This window comes from Taudactylus pleione, unplaced genomic scaffold (assembly GCF_031769625.1).
Source record: "Taudactylus pleione unplaced genomic scaffold, aTauple2 ptg000377l, whole genome shotgun sequence".
Classification (NCBI taxonomy): domain Eukaryota; kingdom Metazoa; phylum Chordata; class Amphibia; order Anura; family Myobatrachidae; genus Taudactylus; species Taudactylus pleione.
Genome location: NW_028284778.1, coordinates 1,209,996 through 1,234,369, shown reverse-complemented (window position 1 = coordinate 1,234,369; position 24,374 = coordinate 1,209,996). Strand labels below are relative to the sequence as shown.

Below are 24,374 nucleotides of genomic sequence, written 5' to 3'. Positions count from 1 at the left end.
GAGTAATAGAGATAAAAGTGATGTCACTGTGACACTCCCAGACTCCCTCACCTCTCCAATTATGACTCAGGTGATATTCAAGGTAAGATTAAATATGTATTAGGGTACTTACCAGCCCTAGTCGGGATCTCCACTGTTCGGGCTTCCGGCGTCGGTAATACGTCCACCTGGAACACATCCGGCGGCATTACATACTGATTCCATGGTATAGTGCTGTTAGGTGGTTCTCCATTTAAATCTTACTTGCCTACTTTTGAAAAAGCATTTCAGGGAGATTGCGAAAGTGAAGCTGGGCATCCACTATACAATTATCTGTCAGATATCTGTCCAATCTGGCTGGTTGGAATGAAAACCTGGTAATGTATGGGAGAAAATGACAGTCTTCCATTTGCTCACAAACACTGGAAAATAGCCAGAAATGGTTGTTCAGACAAATTGGTTAAAACACACAAATGTAACCAATTTTAACAATTTTTTGTCCTTTTTTCAGTGTTTAAAACCATATGATTGACTGTAATTTGCTCCCATACATTACCAGGTTTTCATTCCCACCAGCCAGATTGGACAGATATCTGACAGATAATTGTATAGTGAATACCCAGTCTGCTTATGTGGGTGTAAAGGTCGCTACTATATTAATGTTTCTTTAAAAACATTTATTTGTCAATTTATGTTAACACCATCAAGGTTGATATATGCTGTTAACAGGTACCTACAATGTTAGCTAAAGTTCTATTTGCAGGTAAGCATAGTTTGGTATAAAATCTCAACTAAATATAAAAGATATAGGTGAATAAACCAATTGTTATCAGGTATTGATTCAATATCAAATGTGATTTAGACAAATACAATGGTGCTATGTGTGGGTACTGGGGGTAGTGGGAGAGGGGGGAAGGGTATATAAGATGTCCTGATGGTTTCCAATATGCTTAGTCCAAGAAATGTCCTGCATAGGGAACCCGGGATGGTTGCTGCTGAAACAGTGGCAAACTGCTTGATGGAATGTTATTATAGCCGCTGAATGCCCCGTGGGTGACTTACCCTTCCTGGGCTGGAGAGACTCCAGTCTCTCTCTTGGCGTCACGGAACGAGACGGTCACTGCTGGAGTTCAGCCGCTGAAGTCCGTGAATGGAACTTCCCTTTTTCGGCTTGCTGAGACACTGGTCTCTCTCGATGCGGCGTGTTCCTCCAGATGGTTAATGCCGTGGGACCTGCTTCGTCGGCCGCGTGATCCAGGATCCCGCTGGGATGCCTGGCTGTCAGTCTGCTGATTGTGCACCTGCGGCTTGGTTAGGCCGGGGCATATATGTTTATTTGTCAGCGTGTCAGCGCACTGTCCTGATCATCCGTCCGGGGTCTGTTGCTTGATCCTACAAGGCAATGCTGGGTCTCTTCTACTGCTAGTGGTGGTGTCAGTACACCAACGCGTTTCGGCTCTGTCTAGCTTTGTCAGCTGACACGCTGACAAATAAACATATATGCCCCGGCCTGACCAAGCCGCAGGTGCACAATCCGCAGACTGACAGCCAGGTATCCCAGCGGGATCCCGGATCACACGGCCGACGAAGCAGGTCCCACGGCATTAACCATCTGGAGGAACACGCCGCATCGAGAGAGACCAGTGTCTCAGCAAGCCGAAAAAGGGAAGTTCCATTCACAGACTTCAGCGGCTGAACTCCAGCGGTGACCGTCTCGTTCCGTGACGCCAAGAGAGAGACTGGAGTCTCTTCAGCCCAGGAAGGGTAAGTCACCCACGGGGCATTCAGCAGCCGGACCCCAACGGCTATAATAACATTCCATCAAGCAGTTTACCACTGTTTCAGCAGCAACCATCCCGGGTTCCCTATGCAGGACATTTCTTGGACTAAGCATATTGGATACCATCGGGACATCTTATACCCTTCCCCCCTCTCCCACTACCCCCAGTATACCCACACATAGCACCATTGTATTTGTCTAAATCACATATTCCCACACATTCACCCATCCCAATGTCAGTCTGTGATGTATACGTACCGTGATGTTATATGTGGACGTCCTAGATTCGTTTAGTGCTAGCTGGAGATTTCATAGCACTTAACTATCAATCTTTATGTTCTGCAACAATCAGCTATTTTGACTTTATCTGATATATGAATTGAATCAATACCTGATAACAATTGGTTTATTCACCTATATCTTTTATCTTTAGTTGAGATTTTATACCAAACTATACTTACCTGCAAATAGAACTTTAGCTAACATTGTAGGTACCTGTTAACAGCATATATCAACCTTGATGGTGTTAACATAAATTGACAAATAAACGTTTTTAAAGAAACATACAGACCCTTATCAATTTATTCATACTAATTATATACAGGTCGAGCGCTGAGGTATCGTTATCAAAATCAAAGATCCACATGAGAATTGAGGATGGTTACCTCATATACCCACAGCTGCCCCCACCACAAGATTAATTGCTCTTAGAGCGCTTGTACATACATACATTAAAACTGGAGCTAATATATTAATGGTTATTATCCATGTCCGTGTCTTGTTTTGTATTGTATTGTAAGTCGCTGGTTACTAATTTGTTTATGTACTTTGTAAGGCACTGCGTTACTTTTGGCGCCATATAAATAAATGATCATACTAATAATACTTAGGGAGATTGCTAGCCTCTTCAGGGAAACAGGGCGATTGCTACAATCTCAGGGAGTCTCCCTGACAATAAGGGAGAGTTGGCAAGTATGTTTTAAATACCAGCACAGATGTTATTCCTGCTGACACCAGCACACCTACAGTACCTGACGCACAGTATGGGGCACTAAGGTATAAATCACCCCATGTGATGAGAGATTAGTAGGGGACTCCATTCATACATATATTACACATACAACCCAGGAAAGGAGCAATGAGCCCGGGAGTAGAGGTCTGGGTGCAAACACTGCTAGACATGCACAGTATGAGCAATGCATCACTTGCAGCCCTGCTTGTAAGACTAACTCCCGACAACACACAATAGCAGGACACCCATCCAGGCCACAATTGCACTTCCGGGTAGAGCTGGTGAAACGCAGCTGGAACGCGGAAGTGCTGTGGGCCGCAGAACCCGGAAGTTTGGTGGAACGCATATTGCACAATCAGGAAGCCTGGTGGAACGCACAACCCGGAAGGGTTAATTAAAAAAATATGTTCAGCCTGTAAGAAGGTCCCGTTGTTTTCCTCTACAGGAAGCCAAGTGTAAGGAACAGGTCAGTGCTTAGTTATTTACTCACAGGAATATAACTGGAAATATACCAGCTGCTATGGCGTGTGCTTAACTTAGATCACATTTATACAGGTTATATATTATATTATATATACTACTTAGGTGATCAGGTGACATTATGCTCTGATGAGGTATGATGGCCGCACAGATTTTATTGCCATGATAGATTGTCAGCCTTTGTGGTCAGAGCGCACTCACCTGTGTTATACAGGGTGGGGAGGTAATGAGTACAATAAGCCATGTTATTTCCATGGGGTACACACATGATTGCAGGTAATGGGCTGTAGCCTCTCTTTATCATTATGTAACTACCTCTATTTTTCCCCTCTATATTTATTTTGCTAACTATACAAAGCCATTTTCCTCATACATAACTAATGGACGCAGGGAGAGACCCTGGAAAATGTATGGGAAAGTCCAGGTAGTTTCCATCACACTCCCAGTGCGGCATAATTGGCATGCATCCACGTTAGGTCATAGCTCATCCATCATGGATGGTGGGAAACATAACCCTATTGAAGGGGATCTATACTTCCTCCCTCACATCACTTCCAGGTACATCTATTGAAGGGGATTTATACACTACCATAACTTTATACCTCACGTGTGTTAATAATGTGTTTCAACCATGCCTACCCATTCCCTGATTTATTCCTCCCTTGCTGCACGCTATAACCTCAGAGAGCGATTCTCCCCATGCAACAGCCTGTCACAGACGCACACAGCAAGGGCTTGCTTAGGAAAAAAGCGTAGAAGAATGGTTTAGTGGGGAAAGATGATGAACAATGTAGCGTCTTTACATTTAAATTAGATTTATAAGGTTGGCGGCTTATTTGGTTGGGTGTTCCTGGTTTAGCAAGTGATCACGTAGCACAATAATCCTATAGATGGCACGCTTGCGAGCAGGGCTCTCTTACCCTTATGTATGTCTTTTATGTATGTATGTCTTTTACAACCCAGTATAACGTTAATTCAAATTGTAAAGCGCAATGGAATTTGTTGCGCTATATAAGAAACTGTTAATAAATAATAAGGGGGGGATGGAACTGTAGGGGGAAAAAAGGCATCAGCATGTGGGAGCTGAATGGCAGGGAGGTTTGACATACTGTCTATGTGAGGCCTGAGTGCATGTGGGGGCGGTGAGCATTTTGTGGGGTCTGAGTGCATGTGGGGGTGGTGAGCATTTTGTGGGGTCTGAGTGCATGTGGGGGCGGTGAGCATTTTGTGGGGTCTGAGTGCATGTGGGGGCGGTGAGCATTTTGTGGGGTCTGAGTGCATGTGGGGGCGGTGAGCATTTTGTGGGGTCTGAGTGCATGTGGGGGCGGTGAGCATTTTGTGGGGTCTGAGTGCATGTGGGGGCGGTGAGCATTTTGTGGGGTCTGAGTGCATGTGGGGGCGGTGAGCATTTTGTGGGGTCTGAGTGCATGTGGGGGCGGTGAGCATTTTGTGGGGTCTGAGTGCATGTGGGGGCGGTGAGCATTTTGTGGGGTCTGAGTGCATGTGGGGTCTGAGTGCATGTGGGGGCGGTGAGCATTTTGTGGGGTCTGAGTGCATGTGGGGGCGGTGAGCATTTTGTGGGGTCTGAGTGCATGTGGGGGCGGTGAGCATTTTGTGGGGTCTGAGTGCATGTGGGGGCGGTGAGCATTTTGTGGGGTCTGAGTGCATGTGGGGGCGGTGAGCATTTTGTGGGGTCTGAGTGCATGTGGGGGCGGTGGGTATTTTGTGGGGTCTGAGTGCATGTGGGGGTGGTGTGCATGTGGAGGTATTTTGGAGATTGTTTTGGAGCTATTTTATCATTCCTTGACGTGCGGCACTATAAAGGGTAGGAGGGCCTTGAAGTCTATCAAGCTGACAATCCCTGATCTAGGGGCTGATCTTCTATTGGGCACAAGTGTGATATATCTCTTAAATCTTCTAAACCTACTTTATGCGCGTCCTTACAGGCACTCAGGTGATAACGATAAGACCTGGACTGTCCACAAGAATTGGGCTACCTGAAGTCTGCTGAGAAGAGACCCATCATTACACCACACACAAGCTGCTCACCATCAGCCAGGCTCCATTGTGACTTCCTGTAATCTGAGTTTTCGGTATGTGCTTAACCATTTCAGCACCCACTTCCCCTTTGTTTGTAAACATTGCAAAGAAGTCACATTAACTTCAAGAGAAACGGTCTTCAAATGTGTGTGAGTGGACTGGCCAAGCTAATTCAGGGGTGTGGTGGAAGTACGGGACTGATTCAAGCGGCTGTGCAATTACGTCCATCTCGGATGCAAATTCAGAAGGAGGTGTCAAGACACCGACCTTACTGCATCTGCGTGATCCCAGCACTGTGACCGACGTCACAGGCCGGGATCACCATGGCGACCGATGGTTGCTGAAGCTTCCCGCAGCCTGGTCAGAGCCTGGTCACTTAAGAGGACTGGAATCTGTGTCCGTCGACACAGGCCCTGGCCTCCCTCCCGGAAATCGGGAGCTACACTGGGAACGGTGACCAGGCACGGCCCTGCTCCACCCCCTCAACGCTGCAGCTTGGGGGGGGGGGAGAGAGTCTGCGAGCGCGATCGCAGGACCCGTTCTTTGCATGTGCAGAATGGGTCCTGTGCAGATGCAGACCCCCAACCATTGGAGATGTACGTTTATCATCGGATGAACGCACATCTCTGAATAAGGCCCTTTGTCACTTACTGCGACTCGTCCCTTCACTCTGCCCCCAGCTGTTTGGGAACTGTTGGCAGGGAAGGTGGGATACACTCCACGAGGCGTAGCATGGAGCCATGGCGCCCAGAGCATGTCTACGCTACAGCACCCCCCCTGTACTGAATATTGATAAAGTGGACCTGGAAACAGAAACCATGTCTTGCTGGATAATAAATGCACCCTGACCTCGCCCCTGTCCTCTCTGTGCCACCTTTATCTCGCTCCTCTTCTCTTTGTAACTTTCTTTACCCCACCCTTCTCTGCCCAGGGCACATGTCCCACCTTTACTCACTAGTTTCCACCCGGGGGGAGAGGGCACACTGACCAACGTTTACAGCTGCCCTGTCCCAGGGTGCACCTGTCTGCTGAGATAAGCGGCACCCGCAAGCCCCGTCTCCAGCACGTCACACAGAGAACACTCAGCCCCCTAGTCTGTCTCACAAACACTGACTATTATAAGTGGGTGTCACTCAATAGTTGTGCGGCTGGAGCCATGGTTCTGAGATCACGGTGGCTTGTGTTGTGCGACATTTGGGTGACACACACTGACATCAATGTGTGTGTGTGTGTGTGTGTGGTCATAACCGCTTGGACAGTCTGAGAAGCAGAGCTAGATTACCATTTCTTGGAGCCCTGGGCAAGTTATACATTTGGGGCCCCTCCACCTTTGATCTGCCCCTGCACTGTCAGTATAGCCCGGCCTCTGTACTTCTATTGATATTAACCGTAATGGTGTCAGCCTGTCAGTATATCTGGCAGATGTACGACCCACCTCAAGTCCCACATGCCTCTATGCCATTTTTATATATAAAAAAAATAATAGATGAAGTGACCTGTCTACAACTTTGAAGTAATTTATTGCGTTACCTAAACCAACCTATTAGATATTTCCTTCTATCTGTACCCCTTTCTGTCTATCTGTGCCTCTCTGTACCCCCTTCTGTCTATCTGTGCCTCTCTGTACCCCCTTCTGTCTATCTGTGCCTCTCTCTGTACCCCCTTCTGTCTATCTGTGCCTCTCTCTGTACCCCCTTCTGTCTATCTGTGCCTCTCTCTGTACCCCCTTCTGTCTATCTGTGCCTCTCTCTGTACCCCCTTCTGTCTATCTGTGCCTCTCTCTGTACCCCCTTCTGTCTATCTGTGCCTCTATCTGTACCCCTTCTGTCTATCTGTGCCTCTATCTGTACCCCCTTCTGTCTATCTGTGCCTCTATCTCTACCCCCTTCTGTCTATCTTTGCCTCTATTTGTACCCCCTTCTGTCTATCTGTGCCTCTGTTTGTACCCCCTTCTGTCTATCTGTGCCTGTATTTGTACCCCCTTCTGTCTATCTGTGCCTCTCTGTACCCCCTTCTGTCTATCTGTGCCTCTATTTGTACCCCCTTCTGTCTATCTGTGCCTCTCTGTGCCTCCTTCTGTCTATCTGTGCCTCTATCTGTACTCCCTATTACCTCCAGATGTACTCACCACTGCCACTCTGTACTGCTATCAGTATCCGACTGCCTCTCTGTACCCCCTTCTGTCTGTCCCTATATGTGCCCCCTTCTGTCTCTCTATGCCTCTATCTGTGTCCCCTTCTGTCTGTCCCTATAGGTGCCCCCTTCTGTCTCTCTATGCCTCTATCTGTACCCCCTTCTGTCTGTCCCTATCTGTGCCCCCCTATGTCTCTATCTGTACCACTTGTGCTTCTATATTTACCTCCTACTGCCTCTCTGTGCCTTAATTTGTACCCCATGGTGCCTCTATCTCTACACCCTTCTGCTTCTCTTTGCCTCTATCTGTACCCCCTTTCTGCCAGTTTTCACTTTCTGCACCATCATTTCTTTTTTTTCGCCCACTCTGTGTTCTCTGGTCACATTTCCCTTAACTTTGCTGTGCTTACCTGTAATAGTGTAACAGCAGCCTCTTCAGTGTCCGCACCCCTGTGGTGCATCGTTCAGTGCCTCACTCCTCCCCCATCTGCACCACTCAGGTCAGCCTGTATCTCTGGTATCGGCATTCAGCACCACCACGGAAGCGTTTATGGGGACCAGCAACAGCCAGCTTCTCTTCTACTCCCTGACACTATTGGCGCCCTAAGCTCTAACTTCACCCACACCCTCGCTCTCCTTCTAGAATACTGCTCACACTGCATATAACCACACACCCACTGACTGTCAGTCCGGCGGAGTCTAACGTCCACTATCTAGATCATACAGCCCTGCCAGGCGGCGCCCTCCACCCCAGCATGCGCCCGGGGCACAAGCCCCAGTTGCTCCGCCCTCCCTATGTCTCTGTGCATGTGTCAGTCTCAGGAAATGCTTTGGAGAATTATTATGTAGATGTTAAGTTTTTATTTTGATTCTTTAGTCTGTAAAATTCTGCTTACTCCAACTCCACCGCCCTGGTCTTAAGATCTTCATCTATCATAGATGGGTGCACACAGAACATTCATGTATTCCCGACCTTCCAGTACTATCAGACGGACCTCCCCCATGTCCATTAAACCTTCATTTTACAACCTCTGTCTTTGCAGGAAGGGGCCAGGGAATGGGACTGTACCGTAGGTATTGAGCTCAGGGGAATTTATGTGATGACAGGCGTTCCCCTCTCTGAGTGTATTTTGTTTAAGTGAAATAAGCTAATTCCTCTCCATGCAAGATCTGACTGCTGTTATAGACACTTGCAGAGCCAAATAAAATAGAACTAAGCGCTATGACCAAGCCAGTTATTATCCCTGATGAGAGAGGAGGCCCTTATTGGGAGTGACCCTGCTCTATATTCTGCACCCTCTCCCCAGCATAGTCCTTACCTGGTTATTCCCACCCTCTAATCTGCATGTTACTCTCCCTTTGCAGCAGCTTCAAACTCCTGCATCTGTGGGTATGTGCTCGTAGCAGCTGGTTAGACAGTTGATGCAGCCAGTCCTATCAGCTGGATTCAGAGGAGAATATATATGGAGAGGCTAGCTGGCTGTGATTAATTTAGTTTAGTTCTAAATTACTGTATGTAATGTTTCAATGTATATTTCACAGTATTGTTATATTGTCTATGCAGGTCATCTGAGGATGGACAAGAACAGGAATGAGATGTCTGACAGGATATTAAATCTCACCCTGGAGATCATCTGCCTCCTGACTGGGGAGGTGAGGGAGTCTGGGAGTGTCACAGTGACATCACTCTTATCTCTATTACTAAGACAGGGACCTGACTGGGGAGGTGAGGGAGTCTGGGAGTGTCACAGTGACATCACTCCTATCTCTATTACTAACAGAGGGACCTGACTGGGGAGGTGAGGGAGTACGAGGGTGTCACAGTGACATCACTATTATCTCTATTACTATCACAGGGACCTGACTGGGGAGGTGAGGGAGTCTGGGAGTGTCACAGTGACATCACTATTATCTCTATTACTAACAGAGGGACCTGACTGGGGAGGTGAGGGAGTCTGAGGGTGTCACAGTGACATCACTCTTATCTCTATTACTAAGACAGGGACCTGAATGGGGAGGTGAGGGAGTCTGGGAGTGTCACAGTGACATCACTATTATCTCTATTACTATCACAGGGACCTGACTGGGGAGGTGAGGGAGTCTGGGAGTGTCACAGTGACCTCACTATTATCTCTATTACTAACAGAGGGACCTGACTGGAGCCCTAAATCTGGGAAGGCTGTGGCTTTATGGCTAAACGGAAGCTCAAAGTGCTGGGCAACTCAAGTGAAGAGAGACATGGCTTACTGTTTGGCCAGTTCATTGCCACCACGGCTCTTCTTTTAGATCCAGTTAACCCAACTAGACCCGACAAAAAATGGGGAGCCTCAGAGTTATTGAACTGCCTGCAATTAAACCAGCCAATGTCCATTGGTTGGCTCCTGAGTTACTTGTTGATAAGGCCTAGGCAATTTAGGCCTGCCCATGCCCTTTCGCTGGCGAAGGTCCTACTGTAATAAAATGAGAATCTTAATAAAGTAATTCTTACGTTACATTACATGATTTCCCTCCCCTCCACCCCAGTGTGATACACCAATACCAAAATTGGTGATTTTGTAAAAAAAATATATTATTTTATGTAACCAGTGATGATCAAGTGCAGTACAAACAACGATTGCAGCTCCCTGCTCCAGCCCATAATATAACTGATTTGTTGGGTCTGCAGACCTCCGTTGCTTTGTATTTTTCCTGCTTTTATAATATACCTCAGCGTTCTGTATGCATTATAAGTGCTTTATTGCCATTATCTTTGCAATAAGCATTTACTTGTGGTAGTAGTGTTTTTTGAGAGATCGGCGAATGGTTGAAGCTGGACATTCTTCAGACCACCAGTATCATTGATAATGGTAATGGACAGAGACATGATGTTTGACAAGATATATACCGGTAATCTTAACTTGAATATCATCTGAGTCATAATTGGAGAGGTGAGGAAGTCTGGGAGTGTCACAGTGACATCACTCTTATCTCTATTACTAACACAGGGACCTGACTGGGGAGGTGAGGGAGTCTGGGAGTGTCACAGTGACATCACTATTATCTCTATTACTATCACAGGGACCTGACTGGGGAGGTGAGGGAGTCTGGGAGTGTCACAGTGACATCACTATTATCTCTATTACTAACAGAGGGACCTGACTGGGGAGGTGAGGGAGTCTGAGGGTGTCACAGTGACATCACTCTTATCTCTATTACTAAGACAGGGACCTGAATGGGGAGGTGAGGGAGTCTGGGAGTGTCACAGTGACATCACTATTATCTCTATTACTATCACAGGGACCTGACTGGGGAGGTGAGGGAGTCTGGGAGTGTCACAGTGACCTCACTATTATCTCTATTACTAACAGAGGGACCTGACTGGAGCCCTAAATCTGGGAAGGCTGTGGCTTTATGGCTAAACGGAAGCTCAAAGTGCTGGGCAACTCAAGTGAAGAGAGACATGGCTTACTGTTTGGCCAGTTCATTGCCACCACGGCTCTTCTTTTAGATCCAGTTAACCCAACTAGACCCGACAAAAAATGGGGAGCCTCAGAGTTATTGAACTGCCTGCAATTAAACCAGCCAATGTCCATTGGTTGGCTCCTGAGTTACTTGTTGATAAGGCCTAGGCAATTTAGGCCTGCCCATGCCCTTTCGCTGGCGAAGGTCCTACTGTAATAAAATGAGAATCTTAATAAAGTAATTCTTACGTTACATTACATGATTTCCCTCCCCTCCACCCCAGTGTGATGCACCAATACCAAAATTGGTGATTTTGTAAAAAAAATATATTATTTTATGTAACCAGTGATGATCAAGTGCAGTACAAACAACGATTGCAGCTCCCTGCTCCAGCCCATAATATAACTGATTTGTTGGGTCTGCAGACCTCCGTTGCTTTGTATTTTTCCTGCTTTTATAATATACCTCAGCGTTCTGTATGCATTATAAGTGCTTTATTGCCATTATCTTTGCAATAAGCATTTACTTGTGGTAGTAGTGTTTTTTGAGAGATCGGCGAATGGTTGAAGCTGGACATTCTTCAGACCACCAGTATCATTGATAATGGTAATGGACAGAGACATGATGTTTGACAAGATATATACCGGTAATCTTAACTTGAATATCATCTGAGTCATAATTGGAGAGGTGAGGAAGTCTGGGAGTGTCACAGTGACATCACTCTTATCTCTATTACTAACACAGGGACCTGACTGGGGAGGTGAGGGAGTCTGGGAGTGTCACAGTGACATCACTATTATCTCTATTACTAACACAGGGACCTGACTGGGGAGGTGAGGGAGTCTGGGAGTGTCACAGTGACATCACTATTATCTCTATTACTAACACAGGGACCTGACTGGGGAGGTGAGGAAGTCTGGGAGTGTCACAGTGACATCACTATTATTGCTCTTATTATGGAGACACATTTTAGATATTAGTAGTTTACTTATAAAGCTGAAACCAAGATTCCAACATCATTATGGACACTATAAAGTGTAGCCTCTACCTCTCTTGTATTACTATAAGCTGTCTCTGAAGTCCCCTACCAGGACTGGACACTGGAACATGAAATCACCCCTCTAAATGTGGAAACTGATCCCAAGGCTGGTCAGTGCTGGGCTGGTTGCGTTATAAAATTACAGGTGTGAGAGGATAACAAAACACAAATCCCAAAAAGTGATTCCCTGACAACCTAAACACAACTATCTCCAGCACAGATAAGCAGAGGAGCTCTTCTTACTAACCTGTTCATGGAGGTTCCAACTTCCAAGAATCCCTATGTAATGAAAATATGGTTACAATATGGCCTCGCACTCCTAGTGTGGGTGGCCTTTGCACTAGCAGAACTGACAAGGCCAATGTGACAGCTTCCCACAGGATTCCCACAGCATGAAGTCCTATCTGATTAGGACAACCAGGCTCTGTGCTGGTGACCATAAGGCCGGTTACATGCGGGAGAGGCTAGAAGCACAGAGCAGCATCCAATACACAAACTATTATGCCCGGCCTTGTAACTGGAATCTTTCCAAGATGCCCATGATGAGTAGGACAATGAATTGGGTGCTCGGTGGTGACAACTATCCTGGACCCAAATTGATTACTTTAGGGTCTATTACAATTATTTCCAGTTCACAACAGCAACAAGTAAAAGAAAGAAAACATAGTATGCTGCAAAAGCAAATAACATAACTGACAGACACCCTCCACCTTTTTAAGAGAAATAGTCACATTATTAATATTAATTTATTGACTTTGAAATACACCATGGCAGCCATCACCAATGGGTTACCTGTTAGTCAAGTGAGTAGGGTCCAAAAAGGAAAGCCATAATGAATGGTAACGTATCCCAGCAATATATGAAAATTGGTGATTGCAGTAAAAGATATTTTTTCATTGAACTGTGTTTCTTCCAAACTGAGCATTTGCAGAAGATATCTCATCCAGAAGATTATGTCTGGTATAGGTACGAAGAGGTGACCACCCAGCTGCTTTGCATCATACGTCTGCGCCCTACATAGACATCAGGATGCCACCGCTCTGGCAGAATGCGCCTTTACTGGAATGCACCTTTACTGGACATGTCACATCTATTCCTCCTGTAAGCCTAGACAAGGACATACCTGATCCCTCTTTCAAGGGTAGCTTTGGATGAAGCGTGTCCTTGTTGAGATCCTGCAGGAAGGACAAAAAGTTGTTCCTCCTTCCTGAATTCCATTACAAGTGATCCTTTAAGATACCAGGATAGTGAAAACCTCTTCTGCCTCCGCTGTGGAGACAGGGAAATGGCCAGAGGCCGCTCATGGCTTACACAAGAAGATGTTTTATGGTGGTAGGCTCAGTCTCCGTGTGGGAAAAGATCCTCCTTGGTTCTGTGATTCCCAGGATAAACAGAGTTTCAGCAATCACATAACTTCTTGCCGTTCAGTACAGTGGCACAACTTAGTGCAATAACACTCTTATAATCCCTGTGAATAAGTTGTTCATTGTTGGGTTAGTTAGAAGTCACTATTGCGTATTAAGGATATTTCTTTATTTGCACAACGGCAGTCATCAGTGTATGCCTCAATCCTTAGGAATGTAAAGTTGTGAAGCAGTCGGGTGAGCTAATCGCACGCACCGGCAAAGCGCACGCGCCAGGGAGTCCTACACGAGACCAAAACGTCATCATGGAGAAAAACGGTGACCAGACGATGGTAGAACTCGCCAAGATCATCCACCCATTGAATGGAGAGGTAAGGACTGCTCGGAATATGGGACATTATATCATTAGATATTCTGCTTGGGCTAAACATTGTGTTTAGATAATAACTGTGTTTGTGTTGTTTGCCGTGTTTCTCCACAACATGATGATATTGTTCTTTCTTTATCTGTCGAAAAACTAAATTGTGCGGAACCACCCAAGGACCCTCAGAAGAACAAGATGGTAGAGAATCACCAGCCTACCAGACTGTTGAGTAAGATGTTTAAAATTTGTGTTGTAGAACCTTTAAGTAACCTTTCTTGTCTATAAAGGTATTGTTGAATGAATGAAAATGGGAGTGTCTCGGTGTGTTTATAAAAATATGAGTCTTCTGAGTAGTGCAAATGCAGATCATGTTCAAAGTATAATGTGTAATGCAAAGGACAGATATATAACATGCAAAAACAAACATGCATAAGTAAATGTCAATAATTCCTTTGTTGAAAAATTGGTGTTGCAAACTGAGCAATAGTAAGGTCTTAATAACAGGGATTTGGGTGTCTTACCCTAGGCTGTCCCTGTTGTTCTCCCATGCCACTGGTGCTCAGTGCTTGGTCATCCCGACCCTTCTTCATGATCACATACTCCTGTTTAAAGGCGGGTGTTACATGGTTGCTGGAGGTGAATGTACTGTACCTCGGGTGTAGTACTGGTGTACTGCCAAAGTTTAAGATTCTAGGCCACCTCATGTTCCCGATGAAGATGTCCTGCCCCAGTATGAGAGCAGGTGTCGGGTGTCTTCCGGAGATGGGTGTCACATGCCTTCAATGAGAACAGAGGCTGAGGGGTGCCAGAAAGTATCTTCAACGCGTTTCGTCCCACGTTTTCAAGGAAACGGTCCAATAGGATGAAACGCGTTGGAGATACTTTCTGACACTACACAGCTTCTGTTCTCACTGAAGGCATGTGACACCAGAAGCCTGCTCACATACCTTAAAAACACACAACATGTCTAGAATTTCCTAATTATTGTTGATAAAAACATGTTAGACTGCTTTAAAATGTCCTCAACTAGACAACCTCGGCCTATTTTAAGTCAGTTACAATAATGATGATTGAAAATGAATCCTAATTTCTTTCCAACAGATATATCGGAGGCCAGAAGCACAGATGGAGGGTTTCAAACCCCTGTGTCATCGCAAGATTATATAACTAAAGATGAAAATCGCATTAATCGCAGTACTGAATCTGCATTTTCAACACCACACAGCATTGGGACCACCAATTGTGTAAAATCTGCTACAATAGACTCTTGTCATCAAGGAAGAGCACATTCTACTGCTACTCCTATTAAAGAAGAGTCTGTCTCATGTGATGGAGGACATCTCGCGAACGCTGATTTTTATACACCCACAAATCGTACACAATATACATCAACTCATATTAAGGAGGAATCTGTTTCATGTGATAGAGGAAATCTCCCCGACATTGACAATTATACACCCACATATCATACACAGTATACATCTACTCATATTAAGGAAGAATCTGTTTCATGTGATGGAGGAACGCTCACAAACATTGACAATTATACGCCCACATATCATACACAGGATACATCTATTTATAGTAAAGATGAATTAGTAGAGCAAAATGTAATTGATAGATCAATTTATACATCTACAAGTCATTTAGAGGCAGAGTATACATCTTCCCATATTATGGAGAAATCAGGCTTGTGCAAAGAAGGAATCTACATAAACCCTAACTTTTATACACCGACTGACCATACACAACATTCGTCTAGTCGCATTAAAAATCAATCCTTATGTAAAGAGGGAAACCTGTATTCACACACAGAAGAGGCGCAGACGCAAATCTCACCGCCTCACATTGAGAGGCACATTATAGGTCCTGATAATACATTGGTGACAAACATAAGCTCCTACTTACCATCCACTGACTATGCAAATAATCTGAATAACGTATCGGACTCAGTCGATCATCAAACACATCTCATGAATCTTAATATGCAGCAGAAAATTGACGATGAATACAAGGAAAACTGTTCAGAATGTGGAAAATGTTTTAAACGGAAAGCACAGCTCAGAGCACACCAGAGAACTCACACAGGAGAGAAGCCATTTTCCTGTGCCGAGTGCGGGAAATGTTTTACTCGGAGAACGCAACTTGTCGTACATCAAAAAATTCACAGAGGGGAGAAGCCGTTTGCATGTTCCCAATGCGACAAATTCTTCACCAGCAGCTCCAATCTCGTCATCCATCTACGGACGCACACAGGAGAGAAACCTTATTCCTGCACTTATTGTGGGAAAGGTTTTACCCGGAAATCGCAGCTCAAAATTCATCAGCGCATTCACACGGGTGAGAAGCCCTATTCCTGCTTGGAATGCGGAAAATGCTTCACCCAGTACGGCCAGCTGGTAACCCACCAAATAATCCACACCGGAGAGAAATTATTCCCATGTTCCCAGTGCGGAAAACGTTTCACCACGAGTTCGAACCGCATTCGGCATCAGCTGACCCACGCGCGAGAAAATAAGAGGTTTTCTTGTTCGGAGTGCGGAAAGTGTTTCGAGAAAAAAGACAGTCTGAATTTACATTTGAGACTTCACGTGATGGGGAAAAATGACGGCGTTTTATTAGCGTAGCGGGGGGGGAGTTTTTTCCTTCAAGCTTGCTATCTTGTTATTGCCAGAACTGTACAGAAGATCAGGTGCATAGAATAATTTCAATGTTCTAAAATATGATTGTAACCGCAGGAATGGGTACACGTTGTCTCTCATTGTGATTAATTCAAGCTACATCCTGTGCCACATGATCCAACCCCAACAGGAATGTTTAAGTTGTAGTTCTAGCATTCAAAACAAAGGGGGAGCTGTTGGTGGCTAGTGCTACTGATAGACTGGTATGATACCATAGACAGACAGGTAGACATTTTATTTAAGATTTGAGCCCAAAATCAAACTCTTAGCATAATAGTTTGTAACAATCTGGTTGGCATATTATTATTATTATTATTATTAGAATTCTAGATTCTGTCTTCAAAAGTGTTCAGACATTGCGGGATGTAGCAGTAGGTGACAAGAGGAAACACACTTGATACACCTTTACAGGTCAACATTTTTTATTGAAATTAATAAATTCAAGTCCTTTAAATAGCCTTGAATGGTACAAAGGTAAGCGGTAAACAGCAGTTTAAAAAAAGAAAAAAGTTTCAATTATCAAAAACTAAATAATATACATTTCAGTGTTATTAAAACAATGGTTTTTTTCATGGAACAAGTAATGGGCTAAGTACTTACAGCTGTTCTACAGCAATGATAAAAAAAAATGCCTGGGCCATGAGGCACTGCGGGTGGGCTACTGAGGGCTGAAAGAAGGTCTTATGGGACCGATAAATCAAAATTTTAAATCCTTGGTTCATCACGCAGGGTTTTTATACTGCCGTTTAGAAGGCGAAAGGTTGTTTCCTCAGTGTGTGGGGTTTATTTACGCCGGCTTGTGAAAGTGTAAGCCCACAGTGTAAAAGGACGATGCTTTTAACAGCAAAATACCCTGCTGCTTAATAAGTAAACCCCTGTGACACCTTCTGACAACCATGGCGGAGGAAGCGTGATGATCTGAGACTCTTTTGCTGGATCCCCAGTTGGCGACTTGCACAGAGTGACTGGCACCCTGAGATAAAAAGGGGCTACCATGACATTTTGAAGCACCATACAATACCCTCTGGTCTATGCCTAGTTGGTCAAGGCCTCAAGATGATGCCTGCAAGATAATGACCCAAAAACAGACCTCCAGGCTATGTCACAAATATTTTTGGGATAAACAACAAGACGGTAGACTTCATATCATGAAATGTCCATAACAGTCTCCAGACTTACACCCTATCGAGCTGGTTTGGGATGAACGTTACAGAAGGGTTATAGAAAAGCAATCTACAGGTGCAGCACATTTGTGAGAACTTAAGCAGTAGTGTTGTCCCGAGCAATATATGATTTCCATTATAGAAAGATGTCACCTGTGTGTTCCCCGGTTGTATCTGTGAAAGGCGTCTACTTTGACGAGTCAAAAATTTTGATAACTTTTTTTTAAACAAAAAGATTCTATGATTGTTTTTGTTTTATCTCCAGTTGTCTATTTGTTCTATGCTTTAATGTCCGAGTACATTGAGACATTAAACTGTGTAAATTTCAATAAAAACTGGAAATAATAGAGGTGTCCTAAAACCTTTGACGGGTGGTGTATGTGAGACCTTCACTATAAGTAACGCATTAAAGACTCCATTTACTAACGAATCATAACCCCTTTAGCGCTCGCTAAAGGGGTTATGCCACCTTTCTGCATTTAATAAACAGCGGTAATCTAAGATAAGGCCCCATTGCCGGCAATGGAGACCCGGCGTTGCCTTTCCGGCTTCAGCGAAACCTTCCAGGCACAGCCAGGTCCCCGTGTTATGCACATGTGCATAACACTAGAGCCCCGTTGCTGGCAGCGTTAGGCTACCAGCAGCGCAGCGGAGGACCTCGCCGAGGACCAGGACTTTCCGAAGTATTAATAAATACTAGTGGCATTTTTGTTTGTATCACAGTGATACTAAAAGAAAATTGCCGCTGGTATTCTTCGTTTATAAATGGGGCCCTAAGAGGCTTCTTAATATAGAGCGTATTCTCATAACTGGTTGATAAGAATCAGCATTATCCTACATAGCCAAACTGAAAAGGACTAAGCTATATCCTCAGAATTCTGGGTATAGATGTGCATCCAGAACTGAAGGATTTGCAGCAAGACACTGAGGGGTAAATTTACTAAAATGGGAGTTCTATTAAGAAGTGATGTTGCCCATAGCAACCAATCAGATTCCAGGTATTATCTTCTAGAACAGTGTTGGCTAACCTTGACACTCCAGCTGTTGTGGAACTATATATCCCAGCATGCCCTGCCACAGTTTTAGCATGCCCTAATAGCAAAACTGTAGCAGTGCATGCTGGGTTATGTAGTTCCATAACAGCTGGAGTGTCAAGGTTAGCCAACACTGTTCTAGAAGGTGCTAGATAAATGAGAAGTAGAATCTGATTGGTTGCTATGGGCAACATGACTTCTTAATAGAACTCCCATCTTACTAAATTTACCCCTGAGAGGTATCACTCCAACGTGCAGACAATTTTATTATGCTTACTATATCTCATCAGTGTGTAAGGTATAGAGTAAATCTAGCGACACATTATGCAATTATTTGATCAAAGCGAAATTGGGACAATTTTTCGGCAAATTCAAGGGCCCCGATATCTGTGCTACACACTAAAATTTTAATGAAATACCTTGTTAATTTCACAGTGAATTTGCATATGTACGCCCACGATGATGAGGCAATCTGGAAATATCATAAATAAATATGGTCAAATTATTGAGATTGCACAATATCGGGACATTTTGCCCGATAACTTCTGGCACAGGGGTGTCAAACTTGCGGCCCTCCAGCTGCTGTGGAATTACATATCCCAGCATGCCCTGCCACAGTTTTAGCATGCCCTAATAGCAAAACTGTGGCAGTGCATGCTGGGATGTGTAGTTCCACTGCAGCTGGAGGGACAGAAGTTTGATACCCCTGTAGAATCAGGCAAGTCTGACCAATCGGATAATCGAAGGAGAGTGTTTGTGCCAAGGACGTTTTTATACTGTTCCATCGCCGAAACAATCTCACACACACTATACAATAAATTAGGACCGATAACCCGATTATTGTCAAATGGGGCTAATAACTGTATAGTGCGCACCTAGCTTAACGGTTGTAGAACATGGAGAGTACTTTTGAGCAAGCAGACAGTTCTATAAACCCTAATGCTGGGTACACACTGGCAGATATATTGGCCGATCAATTGATCGGCTAATGTATCGGGTGCCTGTTGGCCAGTGGGTACCAGCGATATGTCTGTGAACGACGTAGTTCACAGACATATCGGGCCAAATGTAATAGGGTGTCAGTTTTAGTAACAGTACAAACTCGCACTTTTTCGCACTTTTAAAAAGTGCGAGTTTGTACTGAAACTCGCAAATTCAATAGCCTGCGAACGTTTCAGCTCGAGGCTACTGCATTTGCGAGTTTAGGCCTATGTAAACTGACACCTTTTAATGCGAGTAGCATTAAAAGGAGCGAGTTTTAGAGAAGCCATCACAGATCAGTGAGATCCGTGATGGCTTCTGTGTGTGTTTAAAAAAAAAAAAGTGCAACCCTCCCCAAAAGCATAACCAGCCCCGGGCTTTATAAAGCCTGTTCTGGTTCAGGGGCCAAAATGCGTAGGGGGCCCCTGTATATTAAGAACCAGCACAGGGCTTTGTTGAGCTGGTTCTGGAAAATCAGGGGACAAAATGAGTAGGGATCCCCTGAAATTTCCAAAACCAGCATCGAACTCTTTCTAGCGGGGGATAATGCCACAGCCAGGGAAAACATTTCACCGGTTTCCCCGGCCAAAGCATTATCCCTGACCGCTAGTCAGTCCAGGCCGGGGATCCCTCTCCAGGGCACCCCAGGCCTAGACTGATAGCCCGGGGCTATCCCCGCCACCCTAGGGCAGTGGGTGCCGGGTTGATAGTGTAAAGTGTAAAATTAAAGTTTCCATATTGTCTTTAGTTGTAGAACCACAAGTACCAGCAAGCCTCCCCCGCATGCTGGTATTTAGAGAACTACAAATACCAGCATGCAGGGCATTATGGGCCCGCTGGCACTTGTAGTTCCACAACTAAAGAAATACGTAAATAAACACACACCATGAATGTAAAATTTTAATAAAACATACATTTACACTCACACATACTCACCTAGTATCCGAAGTAATCCATAGGGGTGTACCTGAAAAAAAATAATCCATACTCACCTCTCCAATGCGTAGATCGCGTCCACTTGTCCAAGTAGGCAATCCAGGGGTTAAAACAACAAACCGAAAAAAACCCAATCCATGCCGGACCAAGCAAAGGTATGTGTGTACACATACCTTTGCTCCGCGTAAATGACCGGGGCACACGTGTGCCCCTTCATTGAAGAGGCCGCCAGCCAATCAGGGAGCATCTCTGTCGGAGCAGCTCCCTGATTAGCTGAATGCGGCCAGCCTGTGTGTCCTATAGACTTCAATGGTGAGAAATCCCCATTGAAGTCTATGGTGGGAACCGCTACATCGTAGCCGCAAGGTTAACTCAGGTTAATCTTGCGGTTACATCACTGATACAATGTCGCGACATTGTATCAGTGATGTAACCACAAGATTAACCTCAATTAAACTTGCGGTTACGATGTAGCTGCTCCCTGCATAGACTTCAATGGGGAATTCTCACCATAGAAGTTCATGCGCGTTCACGTTTGTAGTTTGTAGTTCAGTCAGACTTGTCAACTCAACGATTTTCATTAAGTTAATATGCAAAAATCGTTTGTAGTTCATAAAAATCGTTCATTACATTTAAATGAACATAGTAAATGAACAACTTTAGTAAACGATTTTAGTTAATTTTTTCAAGGTAGAAAATTGTTTACTAAAATCGTTCATTAACTGAATCGTGTTGTGTGTATGCAGCTTCAGGATTACTTCGGATACTAGGTGAGTATGTGTGAGTGTGAGTGTGCATGTATGTTTTATTAAAATTTTACATTCACGGTGTGTGTTTGTTTATTTACGTATTTCTTTAGTTGTGGAACTAGAAGTGCCAGCGGGCCCGTAATGCCCCGCATGCTATTTAACCCTTAATTTAACACACAACACTAACACTATCAACCCGGCACCCACTGCCCTAGGGTGCCGGGGATAGCCCCGGGCTATCAGTCTAGGCCTGGGGTGCACTGAAGAGGGGGGCCCCTTTATTGGGGGGGTCCCCAACTCCCCAGGGATCCCGGCCTGGGTTGACTAGCGGTAATGCTTTGGCCATTTATCTAGCATCTTTTAGAAGATAAAAGCTGGAATCTGATTGGTTGCCATGGACAACATCTCCACTTCTAAAAACCTGCACTTTAGTAAATATAGCCCTAAATCTCTATCTTTGAACCTGTGCCTATAACAAAACAAGGGCCCCTTGAAGAAGGAAAGTAGGGGGTACATTTACTAAGAATTGTGTTATGCAATTTTTTTACAACTCGCAAATTGACTAAAGCCAAACTCAGGTGAGAAATCAGGAAACTCTGCAAAACTCGGGTGAAAATACAAATAAAAATAAATACACCATTGGCCAAACTCGCAGGTACTTTTCATAGCCAGGGATACAACTCAGGAATATACCAAGAATCGTGATTATAATCACGGGGTGTTATGAGGGGCATCCACTAGACGATTTTAGCAGGCGATTGAACGATATCGTTATCGTTTAAAAATCGTTTGCAAATCGTTTACACATCGTTCACGCTGAACGATCAAACGATGAACCACTATCTGCCCACTATAGCTGAAAGCTCTCAATCACAGATTGAAACAACAGAGAGGAGGGGAAGGACACAACGGAGAGGGTCCAGGAGACAGAGAAGAGGGGAAGGGCACAAGGGAGAGGGTCCTGGGGACAGAGAAGAGAGGAAGGACACAAGGGAGAGGGTCCTGGGGACAGAGAGGAGGGGGAAGGGCACAAAGGAGAGGGTTCTGGGGACAGAGAGGAGGGCAAGGGCACAAGAGAGAGGGTCCTGGGGACAGTGAGGAACGGAAGGGCACAAGGGAGAGAATCCTGGGGACAAAGAGGTGGGGCCTGCACAGGGGAGAGGGTCCTGGGGATAGAGAGGAGGGGAAGGCCACAAGGGAGAGGGTCCTGGGGAAGAGTAAAGGGGAAGGATAGAAGGGAGAGGGTCCTGGGTACAGAGAAGAGAGGAAGGGCACAAGGGAGAGGATCTTGGGGACAGAGAGGGGGGAGGGCACAAGGGAGAGGGTCCTGGGGACAGAGGAAATGTGAATCTGTAGGGGACAGGATCGCAGGTAAGGTGTGAGAGGAGGGAGGGCCTGATTCAGATCCGCATGCAAATGCCATTGTTTAGGTAGGTTGAGCGATTGTTACACATGCAATTAGGCGCACACAGAGGATTCACCTGCAAAGTGAGTGACAGGTAGTTGGCGTTTTGGGGGGTGGTAGGGAGAGGTAGTGGGTGGGGGGTGGCTAGAGAATCGCAGGCTTATTGGTAGCATTTAAGCACTTGCTCGCAACAGGAGAGCCCTCTGTGTGTCTGGAGACCCGCTGTGTCTGCAACAGCTTAGACTTAACTCAGAAGGCTGATGGCCTCCCGATCTACGTACCATGTTTCCGGTTTTGTGCGTTAGTGGCCGATGTGAAAGGCTGTCAGTGGGCGCCTCTAAGCATTGGACGTAAAGTGAGTCATTAGCATTTTTTGCAATTGCGATCCGTGAGAGATCGCAGCTGTGATGACATTTGCGTGCTGATCTGTATCAAGCCCAGTATTCGGACAGGATCCCAGGGGAGGCGACACGGACACAGGGTAGAGGTTCCAAGGAATAGAGGAGAAAGGAGAGGGGAAGGTACAGATGACAGGATCCCAGAGGGGACGGTAGTGACAGAATCACATTGGAGAAAAACCCCAGGAGACAGGGAAGGGTAGAGAGGTAAAAGTGAGAGGAGAGGGTGTGTTTGGTTATAAGAGAAGGTATGATGACATCACAATGGGAAAAGGTTCCGTGGAGATGGGTAAGGATGGGACATCGAACCTGTAACATTGATGTTACCATCGGTGGCACTTAACAATTGTCTTTGATACATTGATGGCACGACCCTACAACATCAATGCTTTGGGGCTGGAGACAAAAGGTTGTTTTTTTTATGAAATATATACATTTCCATGTGTTTTTATTTGTTTTCCATAGTATCTGCAACTGACTGTTTTGGATGAGGCTGATTTTCCTAAATCAAAATGCTGTCATAATATTTGTTTTCGTGGAATTGTTTTTTTTTTTACCAATGTAACCATAGTACAAATATCACTGTCAATTAAATCCAATTTCCAAAATTAAAAGAAGCCACTAAATGCTAAATTCATTTAAAATGACAAGAAAAAAAAAATAACAATAATTGCGAGTTGCTTCTCCCTAGCAGTATAACATACATGTATCACTGACCGATACGGCAGAGGGGAACATTTTCTGGGAGGCAGGAAGGAGGATAGAGTGTTAGGGGAGATAATGCCTGGGGTGGTGAGAGAGGAATGGGAATGGTGTCAGGGGTGAGACTCCCAGAGAGAGAAAATGGGAAAGTGTCAGAGGACAGTATGGGACAGTGAGACACGAGAGGGTATGGCCTGGTGAGAGTAAAGGGGGGGAGGGGGACAAGTGCAAGGATACCAGGAAGTATGGATAGGCTGTCACATGACAGGAACCCAGGTGGGAGAGAGGCAGGTGACAGAATCCCAGGCAAGGAAGAGGTGGGTGTCAGGTGACAGGTTCCCAGGTGGGGGAGAGGTGGGTGTCAGGTCATAGGTTCCCAAGTGGGGGAGACGCGTGTGTCAGGTGTCAGGATCCCAAGTGGGGGAGAGGTGGGTGTCAGGTGAAAAATTCACAGTCGCAGGCAGGTGGGTGTCAGGTGATAGGTTCCCAGGTGGGGGAGAGGTGGGTGTCAGGCAGGGGCGGATTGGCCATAGACTTCACCATAGATTGTGTCCCGGCAAGCACTGATCAGGAGGCGGGCCGGCCTCAGCTCATGTTCACTTAGCTGGAGAGAGGCCCCGCCTCCAATCAGCGCAACAGCCTCTGTTCAGACGGCTACCTGAGACTAATGGTGCGTACACACTGGGCGATATT

General features: G+C 45.3%; 1 protein-coding gene across 4 annotated transcripts; it reads left to right on the top strand.

Annotated features, from left to right (window-relative positions):
- The first annotated feature begins 3,160 nt into the window (after positions 1-3,160).
- Positions 3,161-18,239, top strand: LOC148507991 (uncharacterized). 4 transcript variants are annotated; one of them, XM_088445107.1, is made up of 6 exons: positions 3,161-3,237; positions 5,198-5,344; positions 8,989-9,077; positions 13,481-13,639; positions 13,810-13,861; positions 14,734-18,239. In XM_088445107.1, the coding sequence occupies exons 3-6, from the start codon at positions 9,000-9,002 to the stop codon at positions 16,257-16,259; spliced, it is 1,815 nt and encodes a 604-aa protein (XP_088301233.1). In that variant the 5' UTR covers positions 3,161-3,237; positions 5,198-5,344; positions 8,989-8,999; the 3' UTR covers positions 16,260-18,239. The 4 variants fall into 4 exon arrangements, with proteins under 4 accessions (XP_088301233.1, XP_088301234.1, XP_088301237.1 ...); XM_088445108.1 differs by lacking the exon at positions 3,161-3,237 and adding an exon at positions 3,259-3,326; XM_088445111.1 differs by lacking the exon at positions 3,161-3,237 and adding an exon at positions 3,363-3,385.
- The last annotated feature ends 6,135 nt before the right edge of the window (positions 18,240-24,374 follow it).